General features: G+C 37.3%; 1 protein-coding gene across 1 annotated transcript; it reads right to left on the bottom strand.

Moving 5' to 3' along the window:
* Positions 1-6,282: 6,282 nt before the first annotated feature.
* LOC149214112 (uncharacterized) lies at positions 6,283-9,669 on the bottom strand. Its single transcript, XM_089389298.1, has one exon. The coding sequence runs from the start codon at positions 9,667-9,669 to the stop codon at positions 6,283-6,285; it is 3,387 nt and encodes a 1,128-aa protein (XP_089245424.1).
* Positions 9,670-23,649: the final 13,980 nt, after the last annotated feature.

Below are 23,649 nucleotides of genomic sequence, written 5' to 3'. Positions count from 1 at the left end.
AAATCACCATATGAATGCGGTAAAATGTATACCAATTTTTCAGACATATTCCAACTAGTTTTCAAATTTTGATAACTACTGATGTAGATAGAAACTGGACATTTCGAGAAGGATGATGTGACTCAAAATATATTCGCACGCGTGATGGTGCGAGCTAAGCACCACTAGCGATAAATGTTATTATGACTGTCCGAAACTTTATGAATATGTTTTTTTTTTTAAAATTGCTTTGGTATGTTTTTTTCTTCAAGATCTTGAAAATTTTGGTAATATTTTGATAAATTTTGGGAGGGATTTTTGTAAATCTAAGTTAAAGTTGTTAAATTTCAAAATTTTGGGTGTCTCAGAAGTTTTTGATGGTGCTGAATCTATTGTCACCCTCAAAAACATAATTTAAACATTGCTTCTACAAAATTTATTGAAATTTTTTTACCCAAATTCTGGCCAATTCTGTTCAATTCCTCCACCTTTTAAAATTTGCCTTTTTGCCATGCTCACGATACATATACCAATTAATGGGAAGAATATTATAAGGAAATAAAAAATATTTTAAAAAATTACCAGTTTCCACACATATTTAGCCAAAAGTTTTTTATTTGAATTTAAAGTGGATGTTGATGACCTAGATTGGTTCTCAAGTATGTTCAGCGTATGCTTTGTCTGAATGATTATCAATGGTTGTAGTGTGTTAGAGATTGTACTTTCATGAGTATTTATGTCCTTATTATGTTGGTTATGTATGTGTTTTATGACAACATCCTTGTATGGTTTTCCTTATGTTTTTACTTGTAATTGAATGATCAATGTATCTATGACCTAATGGATGGAATGGCAGTTGATGTGTTGAGGCATCAATGGTTCTTAGTGATTCTCAGCTAAGTATGAGACCCCTATGCTCAGAACTGTTAATTACACCTGTAGATTACACATTTGTAATATGTTTGATGAAATGCCTGTCGTGGTTAGTAGGGGTCCAATCAAGGTCTCGAACAAGTATTTTCTTTAGTACTGTCATTTCCATGTTAATTTATTGATATGAATATATGGTTCAATTATGGGCAGTGACCTGGGCTCTGGGCCTGAAAAAGTGGCTCAAATCTTGGAGTCATTGGCATAGCACTGACTGTTTTGGTCTCTGGTAGCTGGTAGAAAAGCCTGTGAGAGAGACTTTGAGTTGTTTGCCGCACTCATGCCTATAGCATGGGAGCGACATGAGCCTCAAATTTTCCAAAATCTCAGTGGGACCCTAAGGCAAGATGTCTAAAGTATTGGATTGGTTCCTTAGGGTCCTATAGCAAATAATTAATGTATGTATGGTGTGTTTCCTTCGATTTCACTTCCTTAACGTGACTTGGGAGGTCGAATTATATCATAGTGGCCTCTCGTTGCATATTTACCTTGGTTGTCTATTTGCTTGGGTAGATGTGAGAGGAGGGTGTTAAAACTTCGGCAGAGGCAACTCCCTGAGGGAATGGCCAGTGGGATATGACTGTTGGGGGTCGAGATAGATCTGACGACAGTGTGAAGCATGGAGGCCGTGGTGGGGGTCGTGGTGCCAATTATGGTTCAAGTAGTCGACCACCAAGAGCCACAACTCAGAAGATACCTTTGCAGTCTATATGGGAGAAGCTGGAAGAGTAGGACATAACTCAGCGTGAAGAGCATGAAGCACTAGTTGTTTCTCTCCATTAGTTGTAGTACTTTCAGGCCCATCTCCACGAGCGAGTGGTCGTTGTGTGGCGTGGACAAACTCTTCTTTTAGATAAAATGGACAACATGGAAGCATGGCTAGTACATATGGAGCAACATTTCAAATTTATCTATAGCCCTCCTTCCCCTCTAGGTGCAAGGCTAGACAATTTGATGTTCATTACATTTGATAAGTAGGTATGGTTTCTGGGGGGTCAAAGCATGGAGTTAGGTTGTAATTTTTGGCGAAATGAGGGCACGTTTTGCTGAAAAATAAATGCTCAATTGAGCAATTTTTAAGCACTCGATCGAGCAATTTTTAAGCTCTCGATCGGGTTGTTGAGGTGCTTAAGAATAACTCGGTCGAGCATTTAAACAAACTCTCGATCGAGCCATTTTCTAACCCGAGTTAACAGCTCGATCAGATTTATGGCAATCCAGTCCTTGAGCCGTATGGTTAACCATTATTACTATTAATAAAAGTTGGTAAGGGCGTTGGCGAGTTAGCTTTTTAATGGTGAGCTCGATCGAGCCACTGGTTAACCATGTACATCGCTCTATCAAGGGTTACTTTAACTCTTGATCAAGCAATTTGAATTTTGAATTTAAGCACTTGATTGAGTGTTTAAAGCGCTCAACCAAATTCTTGAAGTCCTAAAAATTACTGTTTCAACACCTCTTCTGCAAATTTCTCCCATCATATTTAAGGCAGAATTTGTTCTTAAGTGGCAGAGTTGATGACGTTGGATTTGTGAAAGAATCCTTTATCCAATGACATATGAATTTGACTCATTCGAATTCATATGATATTTTTCATCTAATTTCTTTTAAACATAACACTTGAATCTTTTTTGGACAGTTTCAAAGGGGTTGAATAAAAAATCAATTACATAAAATATACACAACAAAAAAAATTCAAAAAATACCACTATCTTAGTTTACTAGTCCTCTTCAAAAGGGTATTCTTGGTTTTTCAATTTATTTAAAGTGTTAAAAAAAAATTACTTGAACACACGTGTCTCCAAGATGCAATTAAAATATTACTTCACCAACTTCAAAACATAAAAAAAATATAATTTTTCATAAAAAAAAATTAATATGAAAAACTTAGTTCTTTCCGTGTAGATCATGCTCATTTATATATTTTTTTAAAATTACACATTTTAGACCAAGGTATGCTACATCAACACAAGCATACATCTTAAGTTTTGAGAAAATGTGTGATGGGACCCAGCCCACTTGGCGTAGCTTTGGCGCTTTATATGATATTTGGTTTGTTGACGTGGCGGTGAACTGTTGTCTTTCCCGCGGCTCTATAGTTGTGGTAGCTGTGCATTGAATGCAAACGTAAATGTGACAGTACCATGCCTTGGTAAACTATACAACCCTAATCTTCACGCGCCTTCTCGACTCTTCTCTGTTTATCGTTCTGTAGGCTCCGAGGGTTTGCGAGCTCTGCGTATGGAAAAATGATGGGTGTGCTGTGCTATGGTTCCTTCGGCTTTGTAATGCAATTTTATGGCAGTTTACGGTGTTTGAGCTGGTTCTGGTTGTTGGTTAAGGCCTTCGCTGCGCGTTTGGTTACTTGTCCGCCTGTTTGTAACAATGCTGTTTGGCTATGGGGTTTTCTTGCCTGGGTTTTGTACTCGCTCTTCGGTAAGTCGCCCTTTCACCCTGTTGGCTATGTCTTTGGTAAAATATCGATTCTTTGCGTGCTTGTAATAGTCACTGTGACTGTGGTTGGTCATAAAACGACTGGGGCTCGAATTTAATCTTTCAGTTCTGTCATGTAACTTTCGTGATTTCGTTTTTGTGTGTGCTACTGGTCTTCTGGTCTATCACTCCAAGTTTGGTTGTTGGTAATGTTTTCTGGGTTCCTTCGCCTTCTGGTAATGCTGCCTTGTCTGTGGCTGCAAGCACAGGAATATCCGGGAAGCGACTTCAGTTTTTGATACAGGTAAAATGTTTCTCCATGCTTCAATTTTTACTTGCTCCTCGTTCTGGGTCTAACCCCAAATTGTTCCTCCTCTCTTCAGTTGCTCTGTGGCGTACTCTGCTTCAAAAATATGGCTTCTCCTCTCGCGTTCTCCAGGTAAGGGTTTTCTTTTTTTTTTTCGTTATCAGTCTTTATGTTGATTTTAGAGGGTTTCGTCCCTCTGAGCTTTTCTGTGGCTCGAACTCATTCACGCCTGGTTCTTGCAGGTCCTCTCAGGCGACCTGGACGGCGCAAGCCCCTGTGTTCAACGACATTTGGTTGCGTATCTTTTGGTAGGCCTGCAACTTGTTCTGTTCTGTTGAATATGGGTCACTGTTCGAAGGACGGCCCGCCCAATAGTTGGTTGTCTGGTCACTGTGTGGTCCTCTGTTTGCCATTGTCGTTCTGAGTTGAGTCCTATGTGTGGAAATGTGGCTTCAACGTAACCCTGTTACAAATCTATTTCAAACCCTAACCTAGGGTTTTATGCTTGACCTGTATAATTGTAATTTCTGGTTGAATTTTCACTCGTCGTGACTATGTTGGTCTCTGTATATGTGAGGGAACTCGACCCTATCGATTCTAGCTATGAATTGCTATTCTGGACAATGTAAATGAAATTCGTTTTTAATGAAAGAAAGTTATGGTGATTGATACCTGTGATGTCTTCGCTTGTCTTTCGGTTACGTTGCTGGGCATTCAATTTGTTTGCTTGTCTTTCATTTAGTGGTTGTGCGTTGAACGTATTCGCTCATCCGTAATTGTATTGCTGTGCGCTTGTATGTAAGCGTGACTGCTTGTCTTGTGGCCTGGAATTTATTTAAGATTCTCTCTGCTTGTCTACAATTTAACTGTAACTCGTACTTGTACAATAGCCATGACAGTGTGCTTAGTTTATAATAATACAAAGGTCTGTTAAATGATGAAAAACATAGGAATGAGAGATCAACAAATAATTTAGAAAGTAATTTTGATGGACAGTACTTTTCTGGTTTTGAATGCTTGACAATTCTATTAGTAAATTTACTCAACTTATTCTCTTCTGAACTGAACCTTTTCCAGTACATGTATTTTTGGCTTTATAGCCTTTGTCTTCAGTTAAGGCTTACAGTTTGTCTTTTTCTGTTACAAAGACAGTTACATAACTTCTGTTTCTATCCGTAACTATAATCATTTTGACATTACAAGACTTGTATGACAGTTAAGAGTTATTTCTCCTAATTACATAAACTACCTTTTAATCAACAATGAAACTACATTAATCCTAAACTGGAAAAGTAAAGACATCTAACTGTTGCTGACTTGTAAAATAAAGTAAAAGAAATATTATTCCCAATAGAATCTTAACAGTTCAGTTCCTCGCTTGTGAACCTGGTTGGAGTCCTTTCTGCCTCGTCACTGTGAGCTGGATGCTCCTGCATCAGGCTCCCGGGGTGAGAAAAGATCATGACTCCGGTTCATGAGCTCCTCCACTGATGTCCCTGTTCATTCAATCTGCCTGGCGTCAAGCCATGAGCTGTCCTCAATCGGACGGTTCTTCCACTTGACCAGGTACTGAAAATAATTTTTCCGCCGAGTACGCCTAACTACCTGAGTTTCGAGGATGCTTTCGATCTCAGGAGGTTGGACATAAGGCATTTGTTTCTTCCAACTTTCTCCGTCTTCCTGGGTGTTCCGCGTGGATTGTCTGGGTTCATCCTTCTTCTCTTCCAACAGATCGCCTGTATACGGAAACAAATCTGCCACATTGAAGATAGGTGATATGCCTACTCCAGGTGGTAGTTGTATTTCGTAGGCATTCGCTGAAAACTTCCGCAAGATCTTACAAGGCCCTATCTTCTTGTATTTCAGTTTATTGTACGTACCTTTAGGGAACCGCTCCTTACGTAAGTGTACCAGAACTTCATCCCCTACCTCAAAATGAACTTCTCTTCTCCTCAAATCTGCATGTCCCTTATACTTCGAGCTGTTGTCCTGTAATTTTGCCTTCACCTGTTCGTGCAAATCCCTCATTGCATTTGCAAAATCTTCTCCATCCGCACTCCGTCGTTCCTGTAAACCAAGATCCCGAAGCTCATGCACTCCACGAGGGTGCATGCCATAAAGAATCTGGAAGGGACTGAGACCCGTGCTACGATTCGGCGAATCGTTGTAAGCAAACTCTGCTTGCGCTAGGACTCGGTCCCACATTCTAGAATTTTCTCCGACTAAGCTGCATAACAGATTTCCTAGACTTCTGTTCACAACTTCTGTTTGCCCGTCGGTCTGCGGGTGGTAAGCAGAACTGTAGCTTAATTGGGTGTTCATCTTTTTCCACAAGGTACGCCAAAAATGTCCCGTGAACTTCACGTCTCTGTCTGATAGGATGGTTGTTGGTAACCCGTGTAATCTGACAATCTCATTAAAAAACAAGTGGGCCACGTAAGTGGCATCACTAGTTTTCCGACAAGGTACAAAATGTGCCATTTTCGAGAAACGATCTATCACTACCATTACCGAACCATATCCTTTCTGTGTTTTTGGCAGTCCCAACACGAAATCTAAACTCACTAAATCCCAAGGTCTGCCTGGAATAGGCAACGACGTATACAATCCTGTGTTCTAGCTATGCCCCTTCGCTAGTTGACACACCTTACACTTAGCCACAAAACGTTGTATGTCCCGTCGCATTCTTGGCCAAAAATAGAAGTGACTAAGTTGCTCCAAAGTCTTGTCAATACCAAAGTGTCCAGCCAAACCCCACTGTGTTTTTCACGAATGATGTTCTCCCTCATAGAACAGCTGGGGATACACAGTTGTCCTCCCTTAAAAAGCAATTTCTCCTGTATGTTATAGTCCAACCAAGGACTATTCCCTCTTATCAAAGGATTTTGGCACGCCTCATAGGCTTCTCTGAAATCTGTGTCTGTCTTATAAAGATCCCGTAAATGTTCAAAGCCCAAAACCTGCACAATGCTTTCCTGCAATAGTAAAGCTTTTCTGCTCAATGCGTCGGCTACCTTATTCGCTTGCCCGCTGATATGCTTCAGCACAAAATTAAAACTCTGTAAGTACTCCACCCATTTGGCATGTTTATGATTAAGTTTGTGTTGCTGCATTACATATTGTAATGCAGAATTATCTGAAAACAACACGAACTCGTTCCCCAACAAATAATGCCTCCAGTGCCTTAGCGCCTGTACCACTGCGTAGAATTCCTTGTCATACGAGGAGTACTTCTGCCTACTCTCATTCAGTTTTTCACTGAAAAATGCCACCGGTCTGTCCTCCTGACTGAGTACAGCCCCGATTGCTGTTCCACTAGCATCACAACGTACCTGAAATAATTTTTGAAAATCTGGTAGCCTGAGAATCGGTCTTTCTGTTATTTTCTTTTTCAATAGCTGAAAGCTCTTTTCTGCTGCTTCTGTCCATCGAAAAGGTTGGCTGGCCTTTTTGATGGTCTCCAACATAGGAGCACAAATTCCGCTGAAATTTTTAATAAACTTCCTGTAAAAACTCGCTAATCCGTGGAAACTACGTACCTCAAACAAATTCTTCGGTGACGGCCAATTTATGATTGTTGTCACTTTCTCCGGATCCATCTTTAATTCGTTCTCCGCTATCACAAATCCCAGATAAATTAACTCTTTCTGCAAAAACGTACATTTCTTCAAATTGATCAATAACTTGTTCTGCTGTAGCTTCTCCAACACTTTACGCACATGCTGGAAGTGTTCTTCTCGTGTCTTACTAAAAATAAGTATGTCGTCCAAATAAACAATTACAAACTTCCCAATATATTCCTTTAGCATCTCATTCATGAGTCTCATGAAAGTGTTGGGCGCATTGCTCAACCCGAACGACATGACTAGCCATTCATATAAGCCCTCATTGGTTTTAAAAGCTGTCTTCCACTCGTCTCCCTCACGTATCCGAATCTGGTGATATCCGCTCTTTAAATCTATCTTAGAAAAGTAAGCTGCCCCACTCAGACAGTCCATCATATCATCCATACGCGGTAACGGAAACTTGTACCGTATGGTGATTTTATTGATGGCCCTGGAATCAGTGCACATCCGCCATTCTCCTCCCTTTTTGGGGGTGAGAACTGTTGGTACAGCACATGGGCTCAAACTCTCCCTGATCAATCCTTTGTCCAATAGCTCCTGCACCTGTTTTCTGATTTCTTCATTATCCTTGGGGCTCATTCGATAAGCTGCCTTATTTGGTAAGCTAGCTCCTGGTATGAAATCAATATGGTGACTAATGCTCCACTTGGCAGGTAACTTATCCGGCAAGTCGTCCACTACTATATCTGTAAACTCTTCCAACATCTGCTGTATTTCTATAGGCAAATCTGTGATTTCTGTGTGCAATAAAACTGTCCTTGTCTTTCTGACTACAGCATAATTCATCTCGCTGTTTTCAACCTGCTTTAAAAATTGTTTTTCGCTCATAAGCAACGCCTTAGGTTCATTTACTTCAGCTGCCTCTTTCTCTTCCCTGATAGGCACAAGGGTATGCCTAACCCCATCTTTTTCGAACTTATAACAGTTCAACACCCCATCATGTGTCACTTTTTTGTCATATTGCCAAGGTCTGCCCAACAAGATGTGGCATACGTCCATTGGCATAATGTCGCAAATAATTTTGTCCTTATAACGTCCTATCTGAAATTCCACTTCACTCTGCTCATCCACCAGCAACTGGTGTCCCTTCTGTAGCCATGAAACTCGATATGGACTGGGGTGTTTCAGACGCTTCAGTCCTAACTTCTCCACCATCTCGACTGACACCAAATTGTCAGTACTTCCGCTGTCAATTATCATTTTACAGCACTTACCTTGCGATTTACAAACTGTCCTGAACAGAGCTTTCCGTTGCGTCTGCTCAATACTCTCATCAACTGGCTTCAACAACACCTTATGCAGCACTAAAGCTTCTCCTGTTTCTGGGGCATTTTCTGCCTCTTGAGGAGGTGCTGCTGCTTCCTCCGGTTGCGCCACATATGCGCCTCGCTGTCCAGTTGAATCTGTTTCTGGGCACTCAAAAGAGCGGTGCCCCCACTTGTGGCATCTGTAGCACTGGTAACCAGCTCCCCTTCCACGGCCATTTCCTCTGCCGCGCTGAAACGATCTGCCACCTCTCGTTCCATCTCCTTTTTCTGTTGTTCCCGAAGTTCTCGAACTGCTGGCTTCCTCACTGTTGCTGGCAGTTCGGCCCCTGCCATAGGACTGGCCTCTTCCTCTGTTAGACCCTCGTCCTCTCCGGGCATTCTGTCTTCGGTTAAGTTTTTCCTCTGCTTTGACCGCGCTCTGGTATGCCTCCTCCGTATTGTTGGGAGACAAAATGCTTATTTCATCCAAAATCTCCATCCTCAGCCCATTTACATATCTGGCTGTCCTTTCTGCTGTATCCTCTGTGTATCCTGCTCGCAAATTTACTCGATAAAATTCCTCCGTATACTCTTTCACCGTCAGACCCCTCTGTCTCAAATTCTGAACCTGCCTATGTAACGCAATTTGGTAATCTCTTGGCAGAAATCTGCCCTTCAATTTAGCTACCATCCTCGTCCAAGTCTTTATCGGAGGTTTGTTCAATCTCTTCCTCTCATTCTGGACACTGTCCCACCACAGGGTTGCGTGTCCTTTCAGCTTTGTTGCTGCAAATTTGACCCTACGGTCTTCACTAATTTCCTCGCATTCAAAGTACTTGTCCATCTCGCTAATCCAATCTAATACAACATCAATCGATAAACTGCCATCGTAGGTTGGTAATTCTGGTTTTGGTTTGCTATTTGACAATAATACAGACTTCAATAACTTCACTTCTGGTGAATCACCTTCAGCCCCATCTGCCGCTACTTCCACTTCTTCTTCACTCACATCACCTAACTCTGGATCTCTCCTCCTGCCTGCCTCTACTGCTTCCAATCGGGCAGTAAGAACTCTGAGTTCTTCTCTTAACGCCTCATCTGCCATTCTACGGGCACCTCTGCCTCGTCCTCGTCTACCTATATCCATTTCTCCCAAATCTCTTCAACTCAAACTGCTCTGATACCACTCTGATGGGACCCAACCCACTTGGTGTAGCTTTTGCGCTTTATATGATATTTGGTTTGTTGACGTGGCGGTGAACTGTTGTCTTTCCCGCGGCTCTGTAGTTGTGCATTGAATGCAAACGTAAATGTGACAGTACCCTGCCTTGGTAAACTATACAACCCTAATCTTCACGCGCCTTCTTGACTCTTCTCTGTTTATCGTTCTGTAGGCTCCGAGGGTTTGCGAGCTCTGCGTATGGAAAAATGATGGGTGCGCTGTGCTATGGTTCCTTCGGCTTTGTAATGCAATTTTATGGCAGTTTACGGTGTTTGAGCTGGTTCTGGTTGTTGGTTAAGGCCTTCGCTGCGCATTTGGTTACTTGTCCGCCTGTTTGTAACAATGTTGTTTGGCTATGGGGTTTTCTTGCCTGGATTTTGTACTCGCTCTTCGGTAAGTCGCCCTTTCACCCTGTTGGCTATGTCTTTGGTAAAATATCGATTCTTTGCGTGCTTGTAATAGTCACTGTGACTGTGGTTGGTCATAAAACGATTGGGGATCAAATTTAATCTTTCAGTTCTGTCATGTAACTTTCGTGATTTCGTTTCTGTGTGTGCTACTGGTCTTGTGGTCTATCACTCCAAGTTTGGTTGTTGGTAATGTTTTCTGGGTTCCTTCGCCTTCTGGTAACGCTGCCTTGTCTGTGGCTGCAAGCACAGGAATATCCAGGAAGCGACTTCAGTTTTTGATACAGGTAAAATGTTTCTCCATGCTTCAATTTTTACTTGCTCCTCGTTCTGGGTCTAACCCCAAATTGTTCCTCCTCTCTTCAGTTGCTCTGTGGCATACTCTGCTTCAAAAATATGGCTTCTCCTCTCGCGTTCTCCAGGTAAAGGTTTTTTTTTTTTCTTTTTTTTTTTCGTTATCAGTCTTTATGTTGATCTTAGAGGGTTTCGTCCCTCTGAGCTTTTTTGTGGCTCGAACTCATTCACGCCTGGTTCTTGCAAGTCCTCTCAGGCGACCTGGACGGCGCAAGCCCCTGTGTTCAACGAAATTTGGTTGCGTATCTTTTGGTAGGCCTGCAACTTGTTCTGTTCTGTTGAATATGGGTCACTGTTCGAAGGACGACCCGCCCAATAGTTGGTTGTTCGGTCACTGTGTGGTCCTCTGTTTGCCGTTGTCGTTCTGAGTTGAGTCCTATGTGTGGAAATGTGGCTTCAACGTAACCCTGTTACAAATCTGTTTCAAACCCTAACCTAGGGTTTTATGCTTGACCTGTATAATTGTAATTTCTGGTTGAATTTTCACTCGCCGTGACTATGTTGGTCTCTGTATATGTGAGGGAACTCGACCCTATCGATTCTAGCTAAGAATTGCTATTCTGGACAATGTAAATGAAATTCGTTTTTAATGAAAGAAAGTTATGGTGATTGATACATGTGATGTCTTCGCTTGTCTTTCGGTTACGTTGCTGGGCATTCAACTTGTTTGCTTGTCTTTCATTTAGTGGTTGTGCGTTGAACGTATTCGCTCATCCGTAATTGTATTGCTGTGCGCTTGTATGTAAGCGTGACTGCTTGTCTTGTGGCCTGGAATTTATTTAAGATTCTCTCTGCTTGTCTACAATTTAACTGTAACTCGTACTTGTACAATAGCCATGACAATGTGCTTAGTTTATAATAATACAAAGGTCTGTTAAATGATGAAAAACATAGGAATGAGAGATCAACAAATAATTTAGAAAGTAATTTTGATGGACAGTACTTTTCTGGTTTTGAATGCTTGACAATTCTATTAGTAAATTTACTCAACTTATTCTCTTCTGAACTGAACCTTTTCCAGTACATGTATTTTTGGCTTTATAGCCTCTGTCTTCAGTTAAGGCTTACAGTTTGTCTTTTTCTGTTACAAAGACAGTTACATAACTTCTGTTTCTATCCGTAACTATAATCATTTTGACATTACAAGACTTGTAGGACAGTTAAGAGTTATTTCTCCTAATTACATAAACTACCTTTTAATCAACAATGAAACTACAGTAATCCTAAACTGGAAAAGTAAAGACATCTAACTGTTGCTGACTTGTAAAATAAAGTAAAAGAAAAATTATTCCCAATAGAATTTTAATAGTTCAGTTCCTCGCTTGTGAACCTGGTTGGAGTCCTTTTTGCCTCGTCACTGTGAGCTGGATGCTCCTGCATCAATGTGCAATGACATATATTGCATTTAATGGAAAATTGAGAGATTATACAACACTAAGTTTTTTGCAAAAAATATTATTGGGACAACATAGTTCTCCACATTGTATTTTTACTCCCAATCAAAATTCATAATTCTTATATGATATTTGAGGGGTGCAATTAATGAAATTTTTCCAAAAAAATAACATTAAGACAACATTATTCTTCACATATTGTATTTTTAATCCCAATCAAATTCATAATTCTTACATGAATTTTGAGGGGTGCAATTCTATAAAAGAGATAAAAAATTCATCACCACATTTGGCCCAAAAGTGTAACCCATCTTCATTTTATGTAATTTTCATAAGCACTTAATAGAATGTTTGACTTTATATATATATATATATATATTATTTTAAAATTGTTATAGTAATGAATGCAATAATAAATGTGGTCTTAGATATAAAAAAAAAATCTTGTGTAAAAGAGTTATGGTCAAAGTAAAGATATTAAATAGATTTTTTTTGATATAGAAGAGAGAGTTTCTTATTCCATGATAAGTGTTTTTTAATTAGGCTAAGAAGAAAAAATTGTAATGGAGTTATATGTAACATTTGAAAATATATATTAATAAAAAATTAATGTAAATATATATTTAGAGGGAGAGTAATTATATATTATATAAAACAAATGAAAATAAGAAAAATTTCAAAATTAAAATATTTTATTAATATGTTGTTAAAGATAAAAATGTGTAGTTTTTCTTATGTTTAGTAGAGTTGATAAATACGCTCATATTTATATATATATATATAAAACATAAATTCATGTTAACTTTTAATTTATAAGCATCTTGAAAAATGAAATCAAACCCTTTTTTAAAATTTTATACTTTAAAAAAGATATTCCAATCAAAAAATTAATGCTTAAACACTTCAAGATTAACATAGATCTATGTTGATGTGGTGATGATATTTCAAATTTTACATTTTAAAAAAGATTTACGCATCTAAAAAATTGATCCTTAAACACTTGGATGAGTCAACATAAATCTATGTTGATCCTCCATTATATATGCACCAATGATAGTGGTCAAATAAACACTTCAGGGTGGGTCATGGATCTATGTTGATCATCCATCATATATGCACCAATGATAATGGTCAAATAGACACTTCAGAGTGGGTCAACATGGATCTATGTTGATTCTTCATCATATATGCACCAATGATAGTGGTCAAATAGTGCCTGCCACCATACAGACTCGGATTCCATTCCTGATTGGTGCATTATGATATCTGAACCTCTTCTCTGGGAAAGGTGCATCGTGATATCTGCATTTTGCTTTCGGAAAGAGGATATTCACAGTTCAATCTCCGACGATTGTGATGTTTCTACTATGTTTGGAGATGCGTTTCAGTCATGCCCAGAAACAAATAATCACAATCATCACTAAATGATTTACTTGTAGATCTTCTTACCTTCGTAGCTGGATAGGAGGCAGAAGTTTTATCAGGCACCAGTGGTCTAGTGGTAGAGTAGTACCCTGCCACGGTACAGACCCGGGTTTGATTCCCGGCTGGTGCATTACGATGTCAGAGATTTTGCTTGTATATATTACAACAAGAGGGAGTGTTAGTGGGGTCAAATGCTCTGTGGTTGTTTTTTTTTTCAGAGAGAAAATCAGTATATGGCCGAGGCCAGCAGATGTTTACAACATATGACCGAAGCCAGCAAATCTTTACAACATATGGTCAAATGCTCTGTGGTTGTTATAAACAGATCAAAATGTAATTTATATGCTTTAATTCCTTTCTTTGTTATTGCTGGCATGACCGGGTATATAATCTCATTTTTAGTAATTTCATAGAATAATTCGCTACTCAAGAGGAAATTGTGGTATATAATCTCATTTTTAGTAATTTCATAGAATAATTCGCTACTCAAGAGGAAATTGTGTGTTATTACTAATTTTTTTTTCATGGAAAATGTTCTTGGAAATCACGCTCGTCCCAATGCCATCTAGTGTTTCCTTGAATGACACCAACGGTAAATGCTGCAGCTGCCAGAGTACATTTGCACCTAATGAAGAGGGGCTTTACCAGACTTGAACACATGACTTCTCAGGAACCTTCACCTTGAAATTGGTTGATTAAATTGAGTTATCTAACCCACTGACCTAAATTGTGTGTGACTTACTGTTATGTTATATATAGGATGGATTGACTGGGATTATTTCTATCTGCATCATGATCATAGAATATGGATGGGACTTTGGAGGTTTCATTCAATTGTTTCTTACTTGGAGTGTTTGGGCTTGCTCTTTAATATTTGTTCTTCAATATTTCCTGGTTGGACTTTAAGTTTGGGATATAGTCAACTTGCTTTCCCAGCGTTTCCGTTTCCCAGCGGTTGTGATTCCTTTAGCCTTTACAGCGTAAATGAGTTGTTTGGCTGTCCTTTTTTTTATTTAATATAATCCTCCTGCCACCACCCTACACCTTCATTTCCAATATCAGAGCGGATCAGAACGGGACAGGAGGATGGAGATCCCTCATTATGCCAAATAATTAGCTCTGATCTGGTCAGATTATAGTTATGATTGGAGTATATGTGCAGATTGTTTACATTTGCAGTGTTCAAGGTTTAATGCAACTTTTTTTTCTTTCTATTTGTAAGCAGATTTGCAAGAGGTTGTATAAGGAATAAGGAATGAGAAAAATATGAATGTTTAAGATTTAATAGGAGGCACTTTGCAAGCCAGTATACAAGAGATGTTGTAATGTCTTGTTTTGTAAATATTTTGTCTCAATCAAATTATATAAGAAAAAAAAATGAAGATGTGTAATATAATGTAATGTGAATATAAGTTGGTTCGAAACATCCACCAAACAATAATGATGTGACTAATCCAAAAGACATTCTTGCTTACAATATGGATCACAAAAGCTTAAGATCTAACTTAATGTAAACATTTTAACTGGGTGAAAAAAATAATAATAATAAAATAACGTTAAAATAAAAATAACTTCATGGTATTTACCCATGGTATTTATGTGAAAGATAATCTATTTAAGAGAAACTTCTATTTTAACTCCGGATGTACCAAAAATCAAATCTCTTAATTGAAATGCAAACTTTTTTCAAAATGAAAATTTATTCAATCCCTCAATAAATAAATTTAAACTTATATATATACAACTCGGGCAAACTTTTTTCAAAATGAAAAGCTATTCAATCCCTCTCGACTTGACTCAATAAATCCAGAATGAATGAATCTAAACTTATATATATATATATATATATATATATACACCTCTCTACTACAAAATACAAAATACAACAAAATATCTAGATACCCAAACAAAAATATTAGGAAAATTAAAAACATTAAAAAATATTCATTTCTTTTCTCTTTTTAACGTTTTAAAATATTCATTTTTATCGTAGTTTGTTTTAGTCTATTAGTTTTTTGGTCCCTTCATTGTGCTTTCCTGGTCATTTTGTTCACGGTAATCACCTCTCAATGGTGGCTGCGATAGTCATAGTCTTTTTACATTTTTGTCATATTCTGTCATATTTTTGTGTTGCAGTGATATTGCTAATTTATCATATTTGTCTCTTGTTATATGGTTTTTAGGTGACGACGTATTAGTATTTAAGTTGAGTTTTTAGGGAGGTGTAATTTGTTTTTTATTTTATTTGGGAGGATAGACAAGTTGAGACTTAACAATTTTTTTTTTCTTTGGAAGATGTCAAAAGAATAATTCGTAACCTCAGGGATTATTTGGATAGTGTAGAATTTTGATTGGCTTGTGTTGAAGGTTGAAGGTTTTCTAGTTAGTGACTCTACCTCAGGAGACCTTATTGATCCTATGGGTGATCATCATCGACAAACTCCCACTATTATCTCCTCAAATTAGGATTAAGGATGGTCCAATTCAGAGTTTTGATGTTACTTTTGTTTTAGTTGTCTCTTGGCTATAGATAGTATGACATAGCATTTTTCTCGGCATGTTCTAAAGTTTCCAAGTTATGAAATCACGCTTTTTTGCCACTTGTATGTGATTGTATGGATTTTTATGCTCTTGTTGATGGTGGAGAGTGTATATGGAGCGAATCATCCTTTATATCATTGTACATGCTCTAGAGGAGGAGGATTCTCTTAGATTTCGTGGATATAATTCTTATTTGATCTTTTATTGGCAGCTTATGTTTTTATGCTACTTGGTACTTGGTGTTAGCATCAGAGTATACTCTGTTTTCACTCTTTTTGGGGGCACCTTTAACTAGTATTTTTCGAATTGAAGCTTGTTTCAATATATGCCTACAACTTGGCTTGTTCTAGGATTGATGTGTCTTTTGGCTTACATCTTTGAGTAAGTGGTTACTCTTTTCATGTTGGTTGGATGGCGTGGCATTTTGTAGAGGATGCGCTGGAAGACTATATCTCAGCTCACAAATGTTTCCCTCTATCAAAGGTCGCTCTCCTCTGGTTGCAATGCTTGTTTCTTCTTGTTTTCAATGCACTTGCTATTGAAGCACACTCGTTCTCAACTTATGTGCACTCATTCTCTCGAATTGTCTCAATTTGATGATGGACATATCTTTAGTTGTTTTTGTAATGGGGTTTTGGTATTGTTGTAATAGTGTTTTCTATGGTTCTAGGATTTTGTGGTTGTTGGAGGCAGGGGTTTTTGTCTCTATTGTTCTCAGTGTTATTTGGCAATTGTTTTCATGCCTCCTCAGCAAAGGATGAGTAGTAGGAGGGGTGGCGGAGGCAATGCCAGCACAAAGAGAATTTGTCATTTTTCCTATGATTTTGTGGCCACCTTCTTGGATGTCGTTCCTTTGGAAGTTAGCAATGAGATTTTATTGTTGGAGAGTAAAGAGGTTGAGGACTGCCTTATCACTCATATTTTGAGGTGATGGGGGAATATTTGAAATGGGTACCAGACCCTAGAAAATTTCGAAAGAAACGAATTCATTTTCTGAACTCGTTGGCCTTACACTAGCAAATAGCCACTTTGCTTCGCCTTATATTTAAGGATAGACAAGTTAATACCTACAATCTCTTTTCTTCTTTAGAAGATGTCAAAAGAATGATTTGTAACCTCGGTAGTGTTTGGATAGTGTGGACTCTCGGTTGGCTTGTGTTCAAGGTTTTCTAGTTAGTGACTCTCCCCCAGGAGACCGTATTGATCCTCTGATTGAACATCATGGACAAACTCCCTCTATTGTCTCCTCTGATTACGATTAAGGATGGTAGAATTCAGGGTTTTGATGTTATTTTTTTTAATTGTCTCTTGGCTATAGATAGTATGATAGTCCACTTTTCTCAGCATGTTTTGAAGATTTCAAGTTATGAAATCATGTTTTTTTGTCACTTATACGTGATTGTATGGATTTTTATGCTCTTGCCGATGGTGGAGAGAGTATGTGGTGTGGATCATCATTTGATATCAATGTACATGCTTTGGAGGAGGAGGATTCCCTTTTATTTCATGGATATAATGCTTACCTAGTCTTTTGTTGGTGGTTTATGTTTTTATGCTACTTGGTACTTGGTGTTAGCATCAAAGTATATTTTGTTTTCACTCTTTTTTCGAGGCACCTGTAACTAGTATTTTTCCAATTGAACCTTGTTGAAATATATGCCTGCAAGTTGGCTTGTTCTGGGGTGAATGGCTCTGTTGGCTTATATCTCTGAGTATGTGGTTACTCTTTTTCATGTTGGTTGGATGACATGGTATTTTGCAGAGGATGCCCTAGAAGACTATATCTCAACTTGCAAATGTTTTTGTTTGTCGAAGGTCACTCTTCTTTGGTTGCAGTGGTCATTTTTTCTTGTTTTCAAGGCACTCGCTACTGAAGCACTCTTTATGAGCTTATATGCAACCATTCTCTAGAATTGTCTCAATTTGATGAGGGACACATCTTTAGTTCTTGTTGTAATGGGGTTTTGGTATTGTAATGATGTTTTTTGTGGTTCTGGGATTTTGTGGTTGTTGGAGATGTTGGTACTTCTAGAGTATATCAACTTAATGATCAAGTTGGTAATGTAATTTTCTTTTTGATATGAATACAGAGAACTTTAATTTAAATAAATAAATAAATAACAACCTTGAATAAATGCATCACTACATATATATGACGATTGAACCAAGATATGAGATGTATAAGATGACTATTGCTACATCTCACATGAACATTGAATCCTATAATCTTGACTCAGGCTTTAATTATTAACAAAAAATTATAATTAATGTATCCCATCATCATGAGTCATTTACAATGAAACTAGATAGATTATTGGTTTCCTTTAAACCTTTGTTTGTTACATTGGTATCAAAATTAGAGGGAGATTTGTAATGAAGTTACATGTCACATTTTAAAAAAACTACTAATAACCTAAAAATTTGAATCTAAATGTCTATCTAGAAATAACAAATTTCTTATGGTTAAAATATTCCATGTTGTCACGATGAAAATGGGTAACTTTTTCCTTGTTTAGTATGGAGTTGACACACAATTAACCAGCTTAAATTGAAAATGAGTAACTTTTTCCTTGTTTAGTATGGAGTTGACACACAATTAACCAGCTTAAATTGATGTTAAGCCCAATTTATAAACACTTAGATATATCAAATTTATAGATGTCTAAACATTTCTTAACTTATATGTGCAAATGTGGTTGTGGTGTTGTGCTACAATAGTACCCTGTCATAGTACGGACTCGGGATCAGATCCCGGCTGGTGGATTACGATATCTGAATATAGCTTTCCAAAATGTGCAATATCTGAATTTTGTTTTATTCAGTCTTTGGTATGCTAGCGGTTATAAACACTCGTACCATGAATTTGGGAAGAAAAACAAATTTTAATTAAAAATTATATAATTTTAGTGTAAAAGTTAGTTTATTCTATTTGAATTACATGCTTAATTTATATCAAATATGTTTATAATGGAGATATTTTGTTTCAGGTTTGTTATTGGATTATTTGTTTAATTTACATTTTTATATATATTTAATTTTATTATCTAAATAATAAATTATATAATTTTAATATATAACTTTTAAAAAAAATTGTGAACCAAAGTTCTGTCCAAAAAGATAAATTTTAAAATTGTGAACCAAAGTTGTGTCCAAAAAGGATAAATTTTATAAATTCATTAACATGTAGAGTGACATTTAAAATGGAATGGATGCCTACATATTTTCCATTTCCTGGTCATGTATATTGTATATTTTTTCAGTGAGATAAATTTAGTTCTCAACCTTCATGGTAACAGGTCTATTAGTCATTATCTTTTTATTTTTCCAAGAAAACTGATCTTACGAGGGATGAATGAATTCAAGCAGATATATAGATGGAAATGGTTATATCAAGGAAACCAGTGTTGATCATTAAAATAAATTCCTAGGTGCGGTTTTAAAAAACAATATGAATTCATTAGAGTCTGCTACGATTTAATGACATTTTGATTTTAATATTTCGATTCTGCTACAAGAATTGAGACGCATGTCTCTATATCATTCAGGGACCTTCAGAAGCACTAGAGGATGCCTTTAATGGCTGGCATCTGGGATATTATGGGTTCTAATATATATCAATTAGAAAAAATAATATTGAATATATATATATATATATATATATATATATATATATATATATATATATATATATAAAGTGAGAATGAAAAAATATATAAATATTATATCAATTAAATTATAATAATAACAATAATAAAATTATTAAAAAGAAAAGAAAAATGGTTGTTAAAGTCTTGAGCTCATCTCGAAAAGAAACAAATATGGAGACGAGTAAAAATGTTATCACATTTTCTAAAATCAAAAGATCACTTGCATGGAAAGATATTATAATCTCAATCGATCCTATTCAAGATAATAATTATGTTAATATTGAATGTCCTAACCAATCAGTGATTCTTGAATCAAATATAATTGAAACAATGGAATCAATGAATAAAGAACAATATGATGTAAGCAATCTACAACTAAGTATTGGAGATTATACTTTTGTCTCACAATTCACAATTAAATCCTTATTTTGTGATGATAGTGACATAATTTTGAGTTCACCCTGGATGAAATCACTAATATTGTTCACTAATGTTGTTCATTTTAAATACGAAGAAAAAGTTTCTAACATTTTTCTACAAGAATTAAAAAATAAAGCTACAGAATGTTACGTTGAAACCAGATTCAATAACACTAGAAGACATAAAAAATATCATCTCAAAAATAATCCTTCAAAAAAGTCAGAAGTCAATGCAAAATATGTAGAAGGAAGTTGACAAGATTATCAAAAACAAAAACGAAGAAGTTTCTCACCTCAAGGAACCCAATGAAAAATCACTGATGCAAATTAAGAAGCTTAGGAAAGACAAGAAGTCGTTGGAAAACAAGGTACAACAATTTATCGAGAAAGAAGCGTCAAAATCTTCAAATGTGGAAATTCAAGTTTAAGCAAAGGGAACAAATATATATCTCATTAACCTCATTGTTCAAGCAAGTCCCAACTCAATTGAAGCCAAAGCATACCCAGATGTTGCAGTGCAAATGACAAAGATTTTAAGTGAAGATCCAGTGATTAACTAAACAATATTTGTATCTAAAGGAAATTAAATACCTCAAGTAAACCAAGAGATGGACACAAACAAGTTAAGGGAAAATCAGATAATAAGAACACCTTTATGAACACCCAGATAATAAAAGCACACATCATAACCAATCTGCATATCCATCAGACTAGAAACAACTAACATTTGTTGCCAAGAAGCTCAATGTCATCACAATTTAGTCTTATGATAAAAATTCATTAGAAGTATCCAATAACCACAAGATTCTGAAAAAGATTGAATGAGGATGGTCAAATCCCTTCTCGGTTCGACAATTTTGTTTATTACCTGCATAATCCTATCATTTTGTATCATTAAAGATGACAACTTGAAGAATTTCGAAAGATATGAATAGATTACAAGGAAAAGAAACAGATGACACACATTGTTAGCAATAAACTTTGAGAACAAAGTTTTTTTGAAGAGGAAGCCAATGCTATGAATATAATATTTATAAACAATATAAGTAATAATAATTAATTAAAAAAAATTAGAAAATGAAGAAGCATGTCTTAAAGGACATGACTGTTCATGAAGGGGTACTTGTCTAAGTATATAAGTGAGCCCTCATATGTAATCATCTCATAGCATATCACATCTTTTGTGCATTTAGCATTCTTATATATATATATATATATATATATATATATATATATATATATATATATATATATACTTGTTCTATAATGTATATTTACATATTCTAGATATTTTGAATATTTTGTTGTGTATATAAACCCTATTCATTACCAATTTAAAAAGTAAAAAACCATTATCATAGAAAATAAATATGAGTTTAATAACAATAAGCACAATTTAGGATAATGTATACCCTGATTTTACCTTGAAATCATCTTGAATTCAAAAAAAAATTAAAAGAGTTTCCTCTTGTAATCTAAATAGGAGTTCTCATTTAAGAGCAATGCACTGGATTTTTCATTTGCAATTTGTATGTTTTGTTGAATTCACATACGTTTATATTTCAATCATATATTCACAAATTGGCTCTAGAATAGCTTAATTCCATTAAATATTAAATGAATGTTTTTGTCTCATTTGTTAAATTTGTATATGTTTATGTTTCAATCATATATTCACAAATTGGCTCCATTTTGGCTTAATCCCATTAAATATTAAGTCAATTCTTAGAATCCCTAGGTATAAATTAATGTCACACAATTGCATGGAAACCACTTGAATGGTTTGACATGACTTCAAGTTAAAAGAGGGACCATGAATAATGTAATGTTAAAGTATTTTTGTATGGCCAAAGGATAAGTGATTTTGCGAATGGTATACAAACAATTATATATATATATATATATATATATATATATCGTAATTCAATATCTTATTCAACTAGCATAAAAGATATATATCCGAAGTTTCAAAAAATAGGTGGTCTCACCCTGACCAGGTTTGTTGACCACCGTATGCAAGAGGTGACAGAAATAATAAAGGGATGCTAGAGACATAGTCCCAGCTTGAGGGCCACTGACTCCAAAAAACAAGTAATACCAAGAGGTCACCTGCAATCATGCTATTCATCAGAAGTCATGGAAGTTGGGTTATCCAAGTTTTTCCTGGAGGAGGTGGTGGACGGAAGGCACATTGAACATGCCCTTCGAAGTGAGTCATCCATGACTCTAGCTTTTCCACCTTTTTAGGGATCAAGTTGTGGCCACCCTAAACCATCACCACTCACTCGCAAACCTGGCACTGGAAGTAGTGCATTCTATTCAAGGTGGCCATCGGCTCTACGTGTTCCTCCCTTATGATTCTCTTAGTTGTTTCAATCTGATCTAGTAAAGGTTGGATTAATTCTCGACAATTCTCCATGCAGCAATGCTGAATTTCCTGTGGGTCGGTTTCCAAGCAACTACCAGACCCACAACTCCTCTTCCCACCATGCTTCGTTCCTCCTCACCTTTGAGCCTGCGGAGGTCATCCACCTCTCCTTGTCACCTTCCCGCCACTTCCATGTCCCCCTCACGCACCAGCTGCCTAGAACGTCCTACAACCTTTCCTCCTCGACTTGACCCAGCACCCTCCTGCCCCGAATTCGCTAGTGGGATGGCCAATTCCGGGTCTTCACGTACCGTCGAGCTATGCTTCGTAGGGAGCAAGGACCGACCACGTCGTAGGGATGGCCTCATCCTAAAGGGGCCTGCGATACCACAATAGTCACTACAAATGGGAAAGCTGGAGCAGCCACCCACTAACCAAGCGACCTCGACTCTGAACCACCACCATCTCCTCTCCAAAATCAAAACCCTCACGTCACTCGAGCAAGAATTTGAACCGCGAATACCTTTCTCGAAGCAGCACCTTGTTTCCCACCACCCTTTTCCACTCCAATGATCGATTCCACCACAGAAGTGGCTGGACAGAGCACCAAGGTGGTCGAATTCCAGGCTCAGAGTGGTCCAGATGAACCCCACTCTGACCAAAGCACACCAACACCCTTCTTGCTAAATACTTCGACACTCAAACCCAGTGAATTGCAGGAGAGTAGCTCTCCTTCCCTCAGTATGTACCGAAAACCACAAGAGCCACACGTTGTGGCTCCACTCAGCCCACCAGAGACTTTGCCCGTGCACCCACTTTCTACACCCACTAGAGAACCAGAATCCCACACCTTCCAAATTCAAATTGAACCAAAAAATTTGGGTGGTTATTGTTACCTCAATCTGTGCTGCACCAGACTAGAAAATCTCGAGGAACCCTTCCAGGGATAAGCGTAGGACCAAACAACGTCGCTTGAACTCAGAGAGAAAACACTTCCAATGCCTCCAAAACCAAAAGGCCAAGCTCCTATGCCTTCGTCATTACACATAAAACCACTATGACACATGAAGTTGAACCACCACCTCAACACAAATGTCGTTCAAATTACCCATCCGTCGCCTTATAACACATCCTCCCACACTTAATGAGGCGATGATCTGTCTCACATGCTCGACATTACTCACCTCTGATCGCTTAATGAAGTGAGGGGACTGAGGGGTCGGTCCCCCTTCCACTTGCCGCATGACTACTGACATGGGCCATGAGGAGCCACGCAATCCTGGGATCTCACCCCCATTGGAGTTTTAATAATATATATTAATTAGTATAGTTATTTAAATTAGATATTAA

The sequence above is a fragment of the Pinus tabuliformis genome, chromosome 1_1, assembly GCF_031772625.1.
Source record: "Pinus tabuliformis cultivar Carrire ecotype Pingquan chromosome 1_1, CPIR1, whole genome shotgun sequence".
NCBI classification, from domain to species: Eukaryota; Viridiplantae; Streptophyta; class Pinopsida; order Pinales; family Pinaceae; genus Pinus; species Pinus tabuliformis.
The sequence above is the reverse complement of the archived record's forward strand: the minus strand, read 5'-3'. Positions and strand labels throughout refer to the sequence as shown.